Raw genomic sequence first — 13951 nt, 5'->3', positions numbered from 1 at the left:
GTGCTTGGATTACCATTCCCAAAACAGAGGTGGTAGGGGAGGATCTGTGCCTCGCTCGACAGCTACTTTGGGAAAAAGTTCGTATCTTGTCTTAAACTGTCGCTGAAGATGGGGTTCATGCTGGACGTTGTATGGAAGCAACCAAGGTGCAGGCATATGTTCCCTTCTGCTGACTTGGCTGTGGCGTTGCTAACCACAGCCAGCAAAGAGGAGCAAGCAACTGGGAACAGTAGCATCTCAAACTGCAGCAGAAAGATTGGCCAGACCTCTCCTGTCAGCACTTTGATTCCCTTGGTGTTCATTGAGGAATTAAAAGTTAGCTGAGGGTGGTGGCAAAAAATAGGTTTGCCAGCCTAGAAAATGTTAAAGCCAAAACTGAAAAGCAGAGGTGGATCTGAATGCAGTTATCTCTCTTGGAATTTATATGGGGATTAAATCATGCATCATCCTTGTAGCATGTAGGGAATTTTGTAATCGCTGCTGTTATTTCACTGCAGGGTGCTCTGTGGGGTCAAGAATTAATTTCCCACCTTTTCTGGGGATTTGAGGCCTCAGATTTGCTGCCAGCCATAAAGGAGAGTTTGTTTGTGGCCAAACTAGATATTTCCTGGACTTCAGAAGTGAGTGAATGGTCTGGGACAGGTGAGGGCATACCACCACACCTCTGGAAGTCAAACTGGGGAAACATGCACCCAGAGAAATGGCATAAGATGTTACATGGCTCCTTTACTTCCAAGTCAGCAGGAAGAGGTACTACAGGGCTTTACAAAGCATACAACAAACGGCTGTGCAAAGCAGCGGCTGCAAAATGAAAATATAGGAAGTTTTATTACATGCAGCGTGGTGCCTCTTTCTCCCCCCACATCTCTACTTGTTACAGAAAGGAATCTCTTAATGAAAATACACCCGATCCTGAGTAAAAGCCAATGTAGAAATGTGGTTTTTTTTTGCAAGGGGTTAAAGTGGCAACTTTACACAGCAACACCCCCTCACCACAGCAAACCTGCCAGCATTTGAAAGATATAAATAGGGACATTTAGGGAGAAAAGCACATTTAAGTTCCTTTGAAATGTGCTTGGCTAAAGGAATATTTTGAAGAAAGGGAGTGGAAAAACAAATGGAAAATATTTTCTTTGATAGGGGAAAAAAAAAAAAGCAGCAGCAGCAAACTGTCCTTCCCAAACAGGGATACTTGGCTGGTGTGTACTTTATGCAGCCCTGGGTCAGACCTTGCAAACAACTACTAAATTAGGTCCGGCTACTTTGATGTTAAAAGCATGGAAGTGTCAATAATTAAGCTGCATCAGATGTAGGAAATGACTGATGTGTCTCCATGCCCAGGATAGCAGAGTTCACTCTGCTGCCATTTGACTGACCCCTTTTTCTTTATGCAAGCAAAAGGAATTTTCTTCCAAGGAAAATCAGCTGGTTTTGCACCTTTGCTTTGTTTTCTAAACTGCTAATCCCCGCAAGGTATAGAAGCAATTTGAAAAAGCAAATCAAAGCTCCCATAATTTAGTGTTATATTATTTGTTGATGTATGGTTTGATTTAGTGGCTACTTATTATATCAGGTTACCGTATAATTATCTTAATTATTGACTCCAGAAGTAAGTAGAGGGATTATGAGAGAGACAGGAAGGACCAGTGGAGAGCGCATGGCTCAGGGAATTGGGCACATCATGGTGTGATCTTGGCTCCAACACTCCTTCCCTCTGAGCCTGAGCTCTTTCTTCAGCCAGCCCATCCATGAGATGGGCAGGGAGAGCAGGAACAGGGCTGAAGTGGTGACCCAGGATTCAGAGAGATGCAGGAGAAGAAGGAGAGGGGAAGGGTCTGAAAGAGAGATGTAAAATTAGTGGGGGGGCGGAGGAGGGAAGACTACACACCACAGCATGCATTTGCATTAAAGCCTGGAGTGCCTACGCTGTCACGAAGAGAGGTAACTTTGCCATGAAAGCCTGAATATAGAGTCTGATCACAAGTCATTTCCAGCTTCTGCTACTGAGCTCCTGAGTGACCCTGGGCATGGCAGGTAGCCTCTGAACCACAGGTCCCTTTCTGCAAAACACAGCTGATAAAACTCGTCCTCCTGTCTCTGGTTTTATATAAATTATTGGGGCACAGCATTCTGCCCTAGTTCTCCTGACATTGCTGCCATTTGTGTGTTTTAGTCTCCTAGTCCTTTGTCTGATAACCATCGACCTAAGCCAAAAGTTTGACTTAATAGGCATTGCTGCAGTATGAAAATAACACTGAACTGCTGTCACTGTAGTCATACTTCCTGTATTGATAATATCTGACATATACTGACAAAATACTTCATATATTGACAAGCTGAGTTGCTTTTTTTTTTTTTTTTTTTTCCATACGAGAGGAGCAGACACACTGGTTCTTCTCAGCATGTGCAAATTATTTTCTCTGTTTTTGCTTTTCCTCTCCTGAGCCAAAAAAAAATGGGGATAATAGAATGTATCTATTTCCTTCCTAGAAAAGATCAGTTAATGTGAAATGGTGCATGGTGGCTTAGTTCTGAATAAGTGGGATACCCTAATCCAGCAAGGTATCCTCGCTCTATTGTACGCCTTTTCTGCATACCATCTGGAGTTGTTCTCTGCTTAGTATTTGCAGTATGTACCATATGTTTTTGCATGAAAATTCAATAAAATATGCATTATACATGAAAAGTGCTGTAGTAAATAAAGGAAGGATGGAATCCAGTCCTCTTTGTGAACGGCAGGGGCCCCAAATCTTCATAAAAGGTTTAGTCTAGTCTGACGTCTGTGCTTTTCTCCAATTTACTCCGTGTCAGTCTTTAGGAGATGCTCTAATTTAAAACAAAACTCTGCTCGCCTGACGAGGTTATTAGATGTACTTTGGCTGCCCTCTGCTGAGAGCGCTGAATAATGACAGGAAAAATGTCCTTTTTCCAGGGAAGGCAACAGGGATGAATTATCCATGCATCTGTGTGCTGAGTTGTGTTATTGCTGCTGCTGGTCACCCTCGGTTTGCTGTCTCCCATCGCCTGTTTGCTGCTTGTCCAAGGGCAAAGCCTTCTGAGCTATGCTGCTCTTTGGGTTTTGGTGCTCACTACTCATTGTCATGGGTCGGGAAGTTTTGCAGTCTGATGAAAATGTGGGCTCCGGCATTGCACCCCAAGCAAAATGAAGCATTGTCCCACAAGGAATGGCCACAGGGAGGAACAGCCTCCACCACTGCAGTCTTGCTGGGCAGGATTCGAGCTGCCCTCACGCCCCGCTACCTGGCAGAGCAATTCGCCTCTGCGTGCCGTTCCTTGTCGGCTGCCGGCCGTCCCAGTGCCATCTCCCACCCCTCCGCAGACCTCACGGCGCTCTAGCACTTTGCTTGAGTGCCTGGAAGGGGCAAAGGGTTGGCTCCAACATCGACAAGGAATAACCGATTTGCTGTTTCTTACAAAGAAAGTGCTCCCAGTCTGCCATGCTCCTGGCCTTGGGAAGGAACCAGGGTCCAGTGCGGATTTCAGTGCATGAATAAAACAATATCACTGCTGGAGCTATTAATGCTCCCTGCAATGCCCTATTTAAAATACTTTCTAGCAAGTTGATTTATTATTATATCTTCAGCTGGGCTGCACACCAAAGTGTTTTGATGATGAAAGGAATGTTATACACACATTTAATTACTGCCCACATTTTTGTATAATTTTATCATTTACTGTTTTAGATGAGACATCGAGTTCTTCTACAGGAAAAATGCCCAGTAAAAATAGATGATTTAAAAGCTAATCTGAGATGAGTTTGGCACTTAAATGTGAGAAAAATGTAATTGTTCCTTTCTTCCTGCTTTTTCAGATGGTCCCTGATTATCAAAATGTACAAGAACTCCCTTATCTGGACATGGTGATTGCAGAGACATTGCGCATGTATCCACCTGCATTCAGGTACTTTTTTTTTCCCCTCCACATTCCACCGGGTATATCCCTAGCTAAATAAAATGGAAATCTGCTGTTGGAAGACCAGTGTGCCCTTGATCTCTGTGCCAACATCAATACTGCTTGTGCATTTGAAAGATATAAAGTGGCCTATTGCAGGAGAACTGGCTAATCCTAGTATTTCAAAAGTAACTTTCTTATGACAGATTGGCCAAGATTGCTTTCTCAACATTCTTCACATCCCCCAAGATTGGAGGATGGAGCCATTCTGCAGCAGGACTGGCCTGAGAAAGCCAGATGCTGCTGCTTTTTCAGGGACAGGGAGCAAAGAACTACCCTGGCCTCTTGGTTGGTGGTTAAGTTACCCACTATTCATTAAGGCCCTGGTTTGGAAGGTTTGCACATTCAGAAAGCTGAACTCTATTTTACATGTCTGTTTGACTTGGTCCGATACTGTTTCGCACTAGTGCTGTGTTATAATAATATCACTAAGCTAATGGCTACATCCATTAAATTTTGAAAGTTTTGTCCCAATCCACCCAAGACTAAGCTTATTAAGTTATATTGGTGAACTGGAAGGAAAGTGTGAAAGAAATTATAAACTGTATGATTGTCAAATTTCCAAGTTATCACAAGTGTAAATGTTGAGAGTGGAACTTTGCAAAGCAGTTAGCTGGTTTTGCTGCTTCTCATGAAGCCAGGGGGAATTTCAGAGGACTGGAAATGAGCCAAAGCTGAGCTTACTGTGACAGCCTTTGAAAAACTTGACCCACAATTGCAAACACCTTAAAATAAAAGGACTTAAAATCATGTTCTCTTTTATACATTCATAAAGACTGCAAGTCAAGTTTTTTTCTATGGACATCGACAGGGCTGCTCAGAGAGTAAATGTCAAAGATACTTGCTCCTAGATGAGGTGACTGGGTTTTACTATGTTATACGTGGTATACCAGTGGAAATCGTTTCACTAGTTAAAGCATCAGCGATCTTTGAGTTTCAGGTGAAACACAGGGAAACAATCAATGTCTGTCAGATGGGAAACCAAATGAGAATGGAGCAATGTTGTTCCAAATTTCCACGGGCATTGGTGGTTTATTGGTCTGGCTTTTACTCTGAGGGATGTGCAATGGATAGGACAGCCCAGTACCTTGTAAAGTTGCTAATTGCCTATGACAAGGATAACGCTGTATTCTGAAGAAAATTCAGTAGCAGCCAAGCATTCTATAAAATGAGATTCTTTTAAAAAATTAATTTACTAGCCAGAGAATTTTCTTCCACAAAACTCGTGTTTCCACTGTCACCAAATTCATGTAAGGATGAGAAGGATGGCTTGTCAATGTGTTCCTTAACATGTCAGGATTTTGTTCCAGGTTTGGAGTCTCTGCTATTTATTTGTCTACAAGAAAGAGAGAAACTGGGTGACAGTGAGGAAAGAATGTGTTTCTATAATAACACTCGACTGACAGCCCTGCAACTGAAATCTTCATTCAACTTTTTAGGCTCAGTGCAGAGAGCAGCAAAGGGAGCCCCCGTGCTCCCAGTTGGTGCTGGGGAATAGCTGCCAGCTGAGAGAGCCCACAGCTGCTTGCAGCTGGGCTGGGGTCTGCAGTGACCACCCAAGCTCCAAAAGAGCCATATCAAGATCTATCCCTGTACACATGCACACCCACACGGCATTTTTACAGGGTTTACAGACCCAAGCTCGGCTGCAGGCAGGCTGCTTGTCTCAGTCTTGTTGTCACGGTGAGGTCCCTAAGGACAGTCCCACTCCATCACCTGCCACCGCACGGTGGGAAGAAACTGGACAGTTATGTTGCTGACGTCTTGCCTATCCTTGATGAGTGCATGTGAGCTGCAGGTTTTCAATGGTTTGTGAATTTTCTGTATTTCTGTAGCAGCAGCAGAGCACCTAGCCCTAACATTAAAACCATTCCTTGCTAAGTTTCAGGTGCAGTCCCAGACTGGGGGAGCCTCTCAAATAAACTCGAAAACTGTATTCGATATAACTTTTCCTGAAGGCAAAACAATATACTCTTTCTGCCTGTTATTAGTGATGTCTGACGCATTTCATCTGCAATTTTCATAAGAAATGGGTCTGAAGCTGACTTTAGCAGCAAAATTGCAGTTCAACAGTTAACGTTTCTGAAAATAATAAGCAACCAGAAATTACTGTGAAAAGGACAAAAGTTAGCTAGCTGCACTGGGGATGTGTGTTTATAGGTAGCTGGAGATGATAGTAATCTGCGAAGACACTAGCACCAGTAATGGTTGCTGTATTTATATACTGGGAAAGTTTTACTCCCTAAACTGCAAAGTCAGTCCAGCTGAAGAGACTGAGTTTTATGGTTCCTTCCTGCTGTGTCTTCACATTTATTAATGTGAATAATGGGATATGTGACACTTACTGTTGCAGATTCACTCGGGAAGCTGCTAAGGACTGTGTAGTGCTGGGACAGCATATTCCAGCCGGGGCTGTCATTGAAACTGCAGTTGGACATCTCCACCACAACCCCGAGTTCTGGCCAGAGCCAGAGAAGTTCATTCCTGAGAGGTATGTGCTGTAATGCTTTCCATTCTTAATCTGCAGGCCATGTTAGGACTGTTTGAGACCAAAGGCCTGCCTTAAATGCTATTCACATATCAGAGTGGGTGCAGTACTCCAGCCTGTCCAGTGGAGACACCAGGTACTGCTGCTCCTTCACAGCCACAGTCTCCCCAAATTCACCTGAACCAGTATCTCCCTCAAGAGGAGTGCAGTTTAATTTAGATCATAAAATATGTTCTTTCTACCAAATCAGACAACTGGTAATAGTGGTGCATCCTAGAGAGAGTGCAAAGTCTGGTCAACAGTTGAAACAGGACCCAGGTTTTTAGATGTTTCCCAATCAGATGCTGCAAATAGTGTTACTTGTGGATGTAGAAGTTCTGTAGTAAGACAGTATATTTACTGGCATGCAGCTATACGGGAAACTCGTACAGTGCCTGGCTGATTTAGAGCAGCCTTTTCACCTCAGATCTTGTTATGTCTTGGATATGCTGTGAGCGGGGAACCTATCCCATCTCCCACTGGGAATTTTCTCTCTGTCATTAAGCTAGGATCCTGGTTTCTTAGGTCTGCTTGGCAAGACATACTTTCACACGGAACATTTATTATTTTCAGCTGCAGGGACCCCTGTCAAGTTGTGTTTGTGTTACCTTCCCCTACTCTACAGTTCCTGCGCTGAGCTTATGGGGAAGGCCCACAGAGCTTTAGCTGATGTGGTGCTATGTAAAAGCACAATTTTGTTTTGTAGACAGCTTTATTTTAAGCTGTTTTATGGACAGCTGTATTTTAAGATACCACTGTGTTGAAAAGTCTACTAAGAAAAAAGTTTACGCTCTGCAAAGGACTGAGTGTGATACAAGGCAGACCAGGGCCATCCTCACCAGCAGGTCAACACGCGTGTAGGTGGGCTTGCCCAGTGGATTCCGTCTGGAGCAAATTTTGGTGTATGCTGTACCAGGCACCTTAAGTCACGAAGAAGAGCAATGCCAGGGTTATAGAAGCTCAGAGCTTTTTTTGAGGAGGAATCTTAGCAATAACTGGAAGTCTAGGTGTTTTTTTGTTTGGTTGGTTGGTTTTTTGTTTTAAGCTAAGTTTATCTAGAAATGCTGGCTTAACTGTTTATTCAACACCTTAACAATGGTATGAAAGTGCATTATGGGTTAAAATGGTGGCTGCAGTCCCGTTGACTCATACTATGTTGTACGTAATGAATCTGAGATGAATTCCCTTTGGAAATTTCCCTGAGGAATGAAGCATAATTACTAACACCCTCCCCAGCTTATATCAGTTGGTAATGTTAGTAAGAATTAAAAAATAAGAGCTTAACAAATAATAAATTAGTTCTGCTATGGTCATTTTTTTTCCTAATATTTCTTTTTGAAATCTGCCTCAGGAATAATATAAGGCAGGCTTTAAATTTACCAGAATGATATATGAGGGTGAGCAAGGCAAGAATCACATTAACCTATTTGCATGGAAGTATCCATGGAGTAGTATACAAATCTTATTTAGGGTATCTAAGCATGGGGATAGGGTTAGCAGAAATATATAGTGTTATTTTTTTTTCCAGACCTCAAAATCGCCCGTATTGCTTCACATCTCTAAATACTGCAAGAGTTCTTTGGGCCTTAGCAGTCTAAATTTCTTGCAAACTGTATGCAAGTGGGCAAAAGATTTTCAAGAACGCCTATAGAACCTTTATCTGCATGCAGAACTGGACAAGCAGTTCTCTACTACCAGAACAGCTCCAAATACCCTGTGAGCTGGGAGGACTGTGTAGAGTTCCAGGGTAATGCCACCTCTGTGAAGGTTTGCTCGTGTTAAGGAACTTTTCTGACCAGTGACTTATTGTGGGCCAGGGCAGAGCCTCACCTTGTTGATTATTCATTGACCCTAATAAGTTGCACTGATTCAAGAACACTCTGTCCATTATACATCCATCTTTGTAGATGTTAGCTAACAGAGTTTACCTTTTTCCTTTCAACCACTGTTCAAATAGTAGTTTTGTTTCCTTCCTTCTGGGGAACAAAAAAAAAAAAAAGCCTAATTTCTAATGGATTGATATAGTATTTTAGAGCTACCTAGTTGATGCAAGACTGCATGCAAACTGTCACATTAATCAGTCTCTCCAAATAGACTGAGGTACTTCAGCTCTAAAAACAGAAGGGTCTGCAATTTCAATGCTTCCCAGCTGGGAACCTGGTCTCTTTGGGTCAAGAGCAGAAAGAAGGGCTGCAATGAATCATAACAACTGTCTTCCATGGCCTGTCCAATCCCATGAGATGATTTCATCACCCCTTGCAAGCTTCAAAGACAAATCAGGAAGGCTAAAACCAATTCCTGTTGGTTTGCTTCTGCACAGCAGGGAAACACCATTGCTAATTCTGCATAGTTTGCATTCCAGTCTGTTGGCTTCCTCTTAGCTGTAATCTCTCCCTGAAACATGCACAGGTCTACACATCTAGCATGTCATTCTTCTGAACATGGTCATTGAATGAAGGCATTTCATTAAAGACAGGTTGCAAATAATACTAGTGTCTGTCCTCTCCTGGAATCACCAGCTGAAAAAGGCTGATGCCCGTAAATCAGTTATCAGTTGATTTAAAGGCATCAGCCCATCAGTACATAATCTGTTAATAGTCCCATTGGTCTGTCCATTAAGAGCACTGCAAGTAACCACTTCTGAGATGTGAATAAAATAACATAGAATCAGGAGTAAAAAACATTTCTTGAACTGTTTTCCACCTCTTCACCTTCTAGGTTTACAGAGGAGGCCAAAAAGGAACAACATCCCTTTGCATATCTGCCCTTTGGGGCAGGGCCCCGTGGCTGTATCGGCATGAAGATGGGTTTGCTGGAGACCAAAATGACTCTGCTAAGGATTTTGCAGAAGTTTCGATTTAAGATCTGCCCAGAGACTGAGGTTTGTACATGCAGAGGCTTAAAAGTCTTATTTGTCAACTTCAGTGAGTTGGCAGTGTGTCCTAGACAGGACAACTGACTTGCCTTTATGGCTCTCTCTTCATTAGAGAAAACTGCTAGAGCCAGTTCCATAATAAGGAGGGACAAGAGACCTGGACTGCATGTTTTAATCAAAATGTGTTTGCCCTTATTATTTTTGCAATAAAACAGAAGTTACACACCTCTGTCTTGGTGGAGAGCAGTGTAGCAACACTGCAGTCAAAATTCATTGATTTATATGGGGTGAGGGTGGGTGTGCATCTTTCCTAGGATCTTAGCACTTCAGTATACACCTATTACTATATATACTGCACCTGCCACTTACTCAGCAGCTCGAGAGTTTACGGAGTTAATTTCTTTCTGCTCATATCTACAATATACCTGGGCAACTACTGCCTCAGCCTCTGGCTGTAAATTCTATTTAATATTATACTACCACAGCTGACGGTAAAACAAGCACTTTACAGCTTCTACAGTAATCCTGGTATGAATTGGTCCCCCAGCAAAAATGGCTGTCTGTATGCGGGGCTGTAACGTACACATAAACTAGTACATACAATCGTACATAAGATGTTCTTTTGCCTTTCAGATTCCATTGCAGCTGAAATCGAAAGCCACGCTTGGACCAAAAAATGGAGTCTACATTACACTAGAATCTCGCTAAAAGAAAATGTACATCCTGAAACCTCTTGGGATAGGACCCCTTGTTTAGTGACTCACTGGGTATAATTATTTTTCAAAACCCCAATGACAGGTAGGAGCCTAAGTCCCAGTGAAGGTCAGCAGGTGCTGTCTGACTGTCCTCCTATGGGAGAGCTTCAAATCACTTTTTAAAACGAGGTCTGGGCTTCACAGTCACTTGGTGGTTTTCAAACTGCTGTGAATAGTGTATGTAAAGAAGCAAGCCACTCTCACTAGCTTTTCTACATTACACTTCCTTTCACTCATCTGTAAGAGGCTTTCTCAATGCTCAAATTCAGTGAACTGAGCAGGTGTTAAGTGTACACTAGATTTACGATAGGTTTTAATTACCATTCATGATCTGACACGTTCTGCTGATGCACTTATAAGTCCCTACTCCAGAAAAAGCCCAAGAGGCACCACAGTTGTAGCAAAAGAGCTGAAATTCAGTGCATTGGATTTTATCCTGAACTGTACTGAAAATCAAAGCTGTCTCCTGCACACCTAACCTCTCCTTAGGTCTGTAAAGTGGAAAGAGCAGCACCTTCTTCATGCTTTTGAAATGTTTTGAAATATACTTAAATTAACAATTTGCACTTGGCACATTGCATTGACATGACTGAAAAGGAATGAAGAATTCCCCTGTTTGCCAGTTAAGTTCCAGTAACTAAGACCAAAGAAATGAGATGGTAGCCATTTCGCTGGTTACTGAACTGATGTTGGAAAGGTGGAGGAAAATAAGAGATGAATTTAAAGGAAGCAGGAGGACTGGAGAAGATTTAAGGGTAATCACAAGATGTTGGTATAATGTCTGCTTCACTGCTCTGAGGCCTTTCTTTTCCAAGCATTGCAGCTGACACCTTTGACTAGATCATTGACTCAAGGAAATTAACAGTGCTGCATGCACTAAAGCCAATGTCCAGGGAGTGGGATCCAGGACGATCAGTCTCAGCAGCTCTCTTGACTTATGTGACTCTGGAGCAGGTCATGTCCCAAGTGCCTCACTCTACTCAGGTGGGATTACCAGTTGCTACAGCAACAGATCAGTTCAAGCTGTATGGCTGTGCACATCATTTTCACAGCCAGAGCAGCAGTATGCTTCCTGTCTTCACATTCCCTCCATGCTCTTTCCTACTCCTCTACAAAGCCATTCAATCACCACATAACTCGTAGGGCACCATACAGCAGTGACTGATTGACTCGAAAACTTCAGGGGGCTGTAAAGCAAGAAAACAAAGCCATTATAGGAGATTATCTCAATTAGAGGGTCTTTTTTTTTTTTTTTTTTAGGTGTTGGTTGGTTTTTAGTTTTTATAAACAGAAAGAAAAAATCTTCTGGAATTGTAAGGACAAGGAAGCACCTTTTAGTTCCTTACAAGTGTTGACCTTCTGCCTGTTGATATACTCTGCTAGAGGTTTCCTTAAGTACAACATGTCTCTTGGTGGGATGCACAGAGAAGTGCCATGGCAGCAGTGGGAAGAGACTGACTGCTCAGCTTCTCTGCAAGGATTGCTGGAAGGAGCCATCTGTTCGCTGATCCCTAGCTGTAGTTTCTCTCCAGCAAGCACCTTTTGCTGCCTTCTTCCCACATGCTGCCTTAACGCTGATCAAATTACTGTATCTTGCTCCTGGAAGACGTTGTCTTTTTCTTTCATGGGATTTCTTTTTTTTTCGTGAGAACTGTAGAGGTAGCAGTGAAGTACTAACGTGACATTCATGGATTTGTCCCTATTTCCAAGGAGCATCCCTGTCATGCTAAACAGAAGTGCCCCATTACAGACAGTGATTATATGGATTAGTTATGGAGTGACTGCTAGTTGTAAAGCAACAGGGTGTATATATTCTAATTTCTACATGTTATTCATCACTTTTTTCTCTTGAAAATGGTGTGCTTACAGCTGATTTTCTGGCCAGCTTAGGTATACCAATGGCAAAAAGTTGGATGATCCTTGCCTAAAAACTTCCTACCTACCTGACTGAGCAGAAAGCTCATGCCAAAGTCTAAATAACTCAGCTGTTAAAGGCTTGTTTGTCTCCTCTTTTTTTTAATTTTTTTTTTTTTTTTACTGTCTTTCTTCCATATGTAAATTATCAGGTCTTTGTGTGCTTCATTTTGGAATGATTACTGCAACGTACATGAAACTGGTGTGTGCTTTTGTATGGGCTGCTCTTATCTGAACAGCACTTATCTTGCCTTCTTATCTGAATCCTGTCTGTACTCTCAGTATTTATCTGAGACAGCGCCACTCGTGTAGAGTAGCTGAACAACTCGTTTCTGGGGCTGAACAGAATGCTATCATCTTGATTGCTGTGTTAACTCCACTGGAAAAACAAACAAACAAACAAAAAACAGTTCTGCTGTGGCCACAACTGTGCATCACATTTTACAGGCTCAGAAATTGCACTGCAAGTCTTTCCCAGCTACTTCTGAGTTGAACTCAGACAGTACTCATGCAAATAAACTCACTTGAGTGTGAGCTAAAGTCATTATTTTCCAGCTCCCTTGCAAAATTTTTGGTTACCTTCTCAAAAAGGGAACAAGCCCAAACTGTAGAGGCTAAACTGTAAAGGAAGTAGTATCTGTTTTCACCTGTCAACCTGTAGTGGTATAGAACACAGGAAATATTTTTTTTGCATCTGTTAAGTCAAGGCAGATTTCTGAAAGTACGTCATCCCTTGTTCTACACGCAGGCCTAGTGAGCCAGTTAGAGAAGTAAGACAGAGAACAGGATGCCAGCTTTCCAGTAATACAGCAAGAGCCCCAAACCATTTCTTCCTCTTAAACAACAGCTGCTGATACAGCCACCAGACACTGCACTGTCTTCCATTTCACCGGGATACTTAATGATGCTGGGCCTCTCTCAGGCTGCGTGGGCTCAGCAACATGCCTAAGGAAAGAGTTGTGTTGAGGGAACAGCCCTGCTCTAGTCCCCTGGAAGCGTTGGCAAAAAGTGAGACAGGAGACTGACAGCAGTGCTCCAAAAAGGAACTGGTAACAGCATAGTGATCACAGGGTGTTTGGGCCCCGATATACCATGTTCCCAAAGTGATCCTGAGCAGACTTGCCTCTAGAAGTCCATAACAATAATATATATATATGTGTGGTTTTTTTTTTTTTTTTTTTTTAAAGGTACATTTATAGTTGCAACATCAAAACATAACCTTGTATCCTAAAGTTAGGGAGAGTTAGCATTTCTGGTGCAAAAATGCTTCTTAGAAAGCTAAGTACAGCAGTTCATTCTGGGGAGGAATAAGGAAAGTGGTTTAAAATAATTTCTCGCCTCAGAATCAGTAAGTGTGTTGTCTTGCATTGCTGAGCTGTGGGTATGTTTAAAATTGGGCATGTCTGTTTTACAAATGGGTCTTAGTCAGTCTCTGACATGATATGAAGCAAAGGCTGCTTGGTAATGGAAAGCTTCTATTAAAAACATCTTCTGGGACTTTGCAATCATTACTGAAATCTGTTGGTATAAAATAGTATTTTTAATGAGACTGCTGAGATGATAGAAAACCTTTACAGTTTTGTACTTCAGTATCCTTGGAAAAACAGTCAAGTATTACAAATTATTATGCTGGATTGATTGCAAATGTGAGTGCTCTATTCTAACTTGGCATTAAACCGCTGCATTTCTTCTGTATGTGACACTTTCTTAAATGACCAACTTCTCATTTCCTTTTGTTAAATGATGTTTCCATCTTAGACACAGCTTCACCTAGTATCAGATCCTTCTGTGCAATTACAATAGTAAATATGCCAAAAGAATCTCAGACTGACTTATGAGCTCTTTATTTCATTGCTTGGTTCACACTGGCCCTGCTCTGATGTCTGATCGGTCCCTAAGAAGTTTGCT

General features: G+C 42.2%; 1 protein-coding gene across 3 annotated transcripts in view; it reads left to right on the top strand.

Annotated features, from left to right (window-relative positions):
• Nucleotides 1-13867, top strand: part of TBXAS1 (thromboxane A synthase 1) — a 243915-nt gene extending 230048 nt beyond the window's left edge. For all 3 annotated transcript variants that reach the window (XM_040544945.1, XM_040544946.1, XM_040544948.1), the window contains 4 exons: nucleotides 3833-3921; nucleotides 6326-6463; nucleotides 9218-9380; nucleotides 10008-13867. In XM_040544945.1, the coding sequence (XP_040400879.1) occupies nucleotides 3833-3921; nucleotides 6326-6463; nucleotides 9218-9380; nucleotides 10008-10082 (465 nt within the window). In that variant the 3' untranslated portion in view covers nucleotides 10083-13867. The remainder of the gene's footprint in view (nucleotides 1-3832; nucleotides 3922-6325; nucleotides 6464-9217; nucleotides 9381-10007) is intronic.
• Nucleotides 13868-13951: the final 84 nt, after the last annotated feature.

Source organism: Cygnus olor, chromosome 1, assembly GCF_009769625.2.
Source record: "Cygnus olor isolate bCygOlo1 chromosome 1, bCygOlo1.pri.v2, whole genome shotgun sequence".
Classification (NCBI taxonomy): Eukaryota; Metazoa; Chordata; class Aves; order Anseriformes; family Anatidae; genus Cygnus; species Cygnus olor.
Note: the sequence above shows the minus strand (reverse complement) of the source record. Positions and strands in the feature narration are given on the sequence as shown.